General features: G+C 39.0%; 1 protein-coding gene across 3 annotated transcripts in view; it reads left to right on the top strand.

Moving 5' to 3' along the window:
• Positions 1-434: 434 nt before the first annotated feature.
• Positions 435-6,000, top strand: part of col4a6 (collagen, type IV, alpha 6) — a 141,164-nt gene continuing 135,598 nt past the window's right edge. For 2 of the 3 annotated variants that reach the window (XM_028474429.1, XM_028474426.1), the window contains exons 1-3: positions 435-621; positions 789-889; positions 975-1,020. In XM_028474429.1, coding sequence (XP_028330230.1) covers positions 879-889; positions 975-1,020 — 57 coding nt within the window. In that variant the 5' untranslated portion in view covers positions 435-621; positions 789-878. The remainder of the gene's footprint in view (positions 622-788; positions 890-974; positions 1,021-6,000) is intronic. The other variant, XM_028474428.1, reaches the window with a different exon arrangement.

Here is a 6,000-nt window from a genome sequence, read left to right as displayed (position 1 = left end):
TATGTGTTATGTTATCTTATGTTTTGATATGTAAACTTGTGTTATGTTATGTTGTAGTTATGATACGTTAGGTTGTTGTTACATTATTTTATGTTGTGTGTTATGTTGTGTTTTGATATGTAAACTTGTGTTGTTATGTTGTAGTTATGATACGTCAGGTTGCTGTTACATTATTTTATGTTATGTTATGTGTTGTGTTGTGTTTTGATATGTAAACTTGTGTTGTGTTGTGATGTGTTGTCTTCTGTTTTGTTATGTGAGTGGGTTTTGCAATGATCAGTATCTTTGTGCAGCTCCTTGTCTCAGCTGAGCTGGTTTTCAGGTGTTTTTTTTTTTCTTCTGTAGATAAAGTTGATAATCAGAGATGAAACTTTTCAACTCACATTTCAACCCTAACGATATATTATTTGTTCATCTCCAGCAGTGTTGGATCGGTGATCTGTGCCTGGTTACTCCAGACGTTTTTGGAGACGTGTGAGAGATGCTTGTTGCAAAGGTAGAGCAGTGGAGAAGTGAATGACATGTGTTGGCCCCTCCTCTACCGCTGCACTGCTGAGTTTTAGCGCAGGGTCCTGGAGAGAGAGAGAGCGCAGCAGCAGCGACTTCACCGCTGCAACGTTGGTGAGTTGTTTTTACGCACATTTTACCACTAAAATCACCTTCAAATAGTGAAAGTGATCTTTATTTGCTCCGTGTGCGGTGTCGGTGTTGTGATATTAGCGTGGGACTACTTTCTCTCTCTCTGTGTGTGTGTGTGTGTGTGTGCGTGTGTGTGTGTGTGTGTGTAGATGACTAAGATTAAACGCGTTTGAAGCGTCTTTCTGGTGAAGACAAGAAGGAATCAACCTGAGGTTCCCCCCTCAGCCTGGAGGACCAACATGAAGCTCCTGTGAGAACTACTCTTTCCCCACCACCACCACTTTCAGACTTAAAATCTGCACAGCAACTTTAAATCTCTCTGCTCGTTCCCGCAGGTTTTGCGCGATCGTGGTGGTTTTGGCGGTGGGATCCACGCACGCAGTAAGTCCCATTTTGATTCCTGAACTAACTGACTAAACGCGCTCCTTCAGGTGCTTCCCCCCCACCCCCACCCACCCCCCTCCGCATCCCTCATCCACACCACCAGTCTGTTCTGCTCCAGGAGATCCGCTTTTACGCACCGGCTGTGCGTAAAATGCTCCTTTGGATCACTGCGCATCCATAAAACGCATGATGTTTTCTACTTATTTGGTGTAATGTGTGTTTAAAGTGTGTGTTGGCTCTCATGCCACTCGGGTGCATTCTTACTGATGGTGTCCTCATCCTGCAGGACGACACCACGTCCATAAATGTTTGGTTTTTGTTTTTTTTTGATGCGTTTTCGTTGCTTTTGTGCGTAAACATGCGACTTGTGTGCCAAACTCTATCATGTAACATATATAATCAGTAAAGTGAGCGTACAGGTGGTCTCAGGGGGACCCGCTCCTCATCATTTAGCATTCAGAACCCGCCCAGCTGATACATATTAATGAGAATGAGCTCATTAAGACACACCTTTGTGCACATTTCACTCTCCACTGGGTTTCTTTTCACTTTCCTTTAAGTTTCACTTTAGGTTTTCAGTGTTAAAACTGAATTAATTCAGACCTAATGCAGGGGTTCTCAACCTTGGGGTCACGAGACATTGGGACGGGATATTCTCTGAACAATTTACCCCCATTTTTGATTATTTTTACCCTTTTTCTGCAACTACACTACACCAAACTTGCCATATTCTTTGCTCCTTTTAATGCATTTTTGCGACATTATTCCCATTTCTGTCACTTCATCACATTTTAATGCCTTTTTTGCACATTTTTCTCTCTTTCAATACATTTTCAGCACTTCTACATTTTTTTCCTACCTGTTCACCCATTATTGTCACCTTCAACCATATTTTTGCCAATTTAACCACATTCATGATTTGTCATGCCCATTGTTTGCCAGTTTAAACTAATTGTTCCAATATTGACACTTTGAACCCCTTTTTACCACTTTTTCTCTAATTTGCAACTTTGAACCAATTTCTGTGGTTTTTAAAATCCCATTTCACCACCTTTCCATCATTTTTTTTCCATTTAATTTCTGATTAAAACAAGGATTTACATCTTTATGATGACTATATACTATGGTAAAAAATAACAATAAACTCCCTGGATAACATGGATATTATTCAGATAGATAAATAAATGTGGATATCACAGATAACCACAAATCGAAAAGTTTTCATTGACAAAAATCTTGAATTCATCTTTATGGTTTCCCTGTCATTTTATTATCCTTCAGTTTGACATTTATAGTCTTAACTAATGCTAAAACTTCAATTTAACTCATATATATTTTAATAGATTGTTACAATGTGGCTATTTTATTGCTTTAATCTACTTATTGCTCTAAAATGTCTAGTATTTGCTCTAATAACAAGGTCCATTTTTACCTTTTCAGTATTTATATTTCCTCCTTTTTGCCTTAAAGAGTTGGAAAAGTGGAAAATAACTTCAGATTTGTTGTTTAAATGGCACCAGTTATGACACTTACATCTCCAGTTTTACTGCAGTTTGTCGCAGCTCCACTGAACAACACACTCCTCTGGTATGTCAGAGCAAATTCAAATTCAAGACAAATTCATGTCTTTAAGTCTCAGATTGTGTCTCTAATTTAGAGTCTCCGATTAATCCAGTGGTGTCGAACTCTTGTCCGAACTTTTAGTTCAGGGGCCAAATACGGACCAGTTGAATCTCAAGTGGGCCGCAGATTATAGACTGTAAAGTTTGCACTTCCACGTATAATAGTTTTTAAAGTACCGTAATTTCCGGGTTATAAAGCGCACTGTTTAATTGGCCGCATTACAATAATGGAGCAATTTTTGAAGAAAAATCCACACAAATGCCGCAGCATAACATAGGCCGCACCCCTTTGGCTGATGAGGGTGCCCGTCAGACAACTCGGCCAATCAGAACGGGCAGGTAGGCGGGCAGCTGTGCTCAAGTTAGGTTTCACGGAAATGTCTGTGTTTAAACTGATAAGTTTCTTTTACTACATGAAGTCTCCTCCTCACTGCTCCACGTCTGCATATCAGATTATTTACAGCTTTTTATGCTCACTTTTTACTGGAACCAGACCGATTCACCGCTTCGTCTGCACTTCTTACCGTGAACTACCGCAGAGCGATCACAGCGAGTCGGACTTTGAGTCAGAATATGGACGCGATCGCTTCTGAACAAATCCAACGTGGTGATTTGGTCACTTCATGCTGTTATGTTATTATTACAAACTGGTTGACTTTTACTGTAGACGGAGCCGAGATCAGAACAACCTAGATACAGCCTGTATACAGGATGTTCTGATCTCTGCTCTGTCTGTTCATCCTCCTGATGGAAGCTTCTTCATCAGCCTCAGAGTCCTGAACAAACCTAACGCTGTGATTTAACAACTTTATGCTGATTATTCTTCTATTACAAACTGGCTCCACTTTACTGCCTCCACAATGATTCTCTCTCTCTCTCTGTCTCTCTCTCTCTCTCTCTCTCTCTCTCTCTCTGACAACATTTCTCTGCGTCGTTGCAGTGTGCATCATGACAAAATGAGTGATCAGAATGATTCTGTGCGAGCAAGAACAATTTCCTTTCACAGTTTAATTGTTCCACCTGGTCTAATGTGACGGAGCTCAATTTTGTGGCGGCACGAAGCCTATAAAACCGGAAAAAAAGTTATTGTTTAAGCCGCAGGGTTCAAAGCATGAGAAAAAAGTAGAGGCTTATAGTCCGGAAATGACAGTGTGTAAGGCACCGACACTATCCAACAATAAGTGACAGATATCAGTCCCTGCAGAATATTGCATTTCCTGGATTTCCTGACCAACGTTTTATTAAATTTGGATACATTTTGGGAAATCGCTGAAGGAAAATTGTCGGATTTCAGCACTTAGAACAATTTGAACTTAAAAATGACTTCCATCATGGAAAAATGTGCAGTTTGATTGCAATTGTGTATGTGGATGTTCTGAGATATCTACAACTGAACTAGTTGGTGATTAACACAATCAGTCGTGCTTTCGCTGTCATTTTTACTTTCTCCTGCGGGCCGAGTTGGGAACTCTTAAGTGCCAGATTTGGCCCCCGGGCCTTGGGTTTGACACGTGGATGAATTGTCCCTACATGGTGCTAGACTGTGGGTCGAGACCCTGCGTTCTATACAAAAAAGACTTTGGTGCAAACCTAGAACCCTCTCCAACCCTCTGCCTTTACCAACTTGTAAAAAGCTCAATGTTGGTTTTTCACTCTTGAATCAAATGGTGCCACGTTGGTTGAATGTGAAGTTTCCAGTTGATTTCTCCACTTCAAAGACGTGTAACTGTCTGTTACTGTAAATGTGTGCGAGTGCATCAGAGGAAGACGATTTCCTGCGTCTCAATAGAAAGCAGCTGATGGAGAACTGCTGACTCTGAATTTGCCCCCCCCCAATTCTCCACCTCTCTGTTGTCCTGCATGTGTTTTGCTATTGATAGGATCCATTGGGTGGTCTAGACCTCGGAAATCTGTGCAACCGGATCCAAACATTTGCCAGGTGTGAAGTTCAGCATCCGTCCTTGTTCTCCCGTTAACTCTGAGCAGACGTTTTTATCCGCCGTTATCAGCGTGGGCAGATAAGATTAAACACGAGGAAACGCGGCTTTATCTCTGCATGTGAGTGAATTTGTCTCATAGATGTCAGAATGATGGCATTGCAGCGAGACAAAGAGTATGAACAACCACAACTACAGTATATAAAGATACAAAACCTCTATTTGTGGTTTTTCCTTATAATTTGTATAGGAAACCTTTACAAAATAGGCATTTATAGGGATCCTCCACTGTTTTTACAAATATGGCCTAAAACCTTTGATATGTACTTATTAGAAGATCTTTGCCTAACAAAATGTATATTTATTAACTTTTAAAAATGGGACTAATTTACAGTTTTAGAGCCTGTGTTCCTCCATCTTGAACTCACGTGATTGATGATGTCACACGGCCCCACTGCCTGTAAACGTCTCATTGTTTTCTATTGGAGTGAAACATTCAACCTGATTTTTAGATCATTTAGCAGCTTTTTCAGTCAAAATGTCAGTTTTTATTTATTTTTTTACATTTTTTAAAATATAAAAAAATATGTAATACAGTACAGTGATTTATAAGAAAAAATCTAAAGCTTCCTGTAAAGCATCTTTGAGTTTTCTTTGAAAAGCGTAATATAAACCTGATTTATTATTATTATTATTATTATTATTATTATTATTATTATTATTATTATTATGCTGAGGTCCAGTTACAGTTGTGTCCTATTTTGTTGAATTTGTATTGCACTAAATGTCTTTGAAGACTTTCATAATTTTACGCCATGAAACACAATAAAGAAAAGTGTTATTTTCAAACTACTCAAAGTGTGTATTATGCACAGTTATATTATTAACATATTTCATTTCATGCACTGCAACATAAATGTTTAGTTTTCGTCCACGACCCTCCACTGTGATACCTCTTCGGCCCTTCAATGCAAAGAATTTGGGCACCCCTGTTCTAAATAATCAGCTATTTTATCCCCATTTCTGCCACTTTTAAGCCAATATTAACACTTTGAACCATTTCAACCTCTTTTATGTCCTCTCTAATTAGCAACATTTAACCATTTTCTGTTTTTTTAGGGAGTCACAGTCTGAAAAGGTTGTGAACCACTGATTTAAATTGTAATTTTTAAACAAAATTATGCTGACATTGCAATATGACACGGAACATACCCTCACATGCATGTTTTGGAAAAATATCTCAAATTTGCACTTTTCTGCATTTTTTTTCTCGTAAACGTTAAATCTTGTGATATGACAGACTTCACCTCCTGAAATGGAAATAGCTATAAGCCTATGACCCAAATTAAACCCACACACACACAAGCATTTTTGCTATATTTTTGTTACAAAACAAGTGGCTGAATGTAGCAGGTGTA

This window comes from Gouania willdenowi, chromosome 18 (genome assembly GCF_900634775.1).
Source record: "Gouania willdenowi chromosome 18, fGouWil2.1, whole genome shotgun sequence".
Lineage (NCBI taxonomy): Eukaryota > Metazoa > Chordata > Actinopteri > Blenniiformes > Gobiesocidae > Gouania > Gouania willdenowi.
Note: the sequence above shows the minus strand (reverse complement) of the source record. Positions and strands in the feature narration are given on the sequence as shown.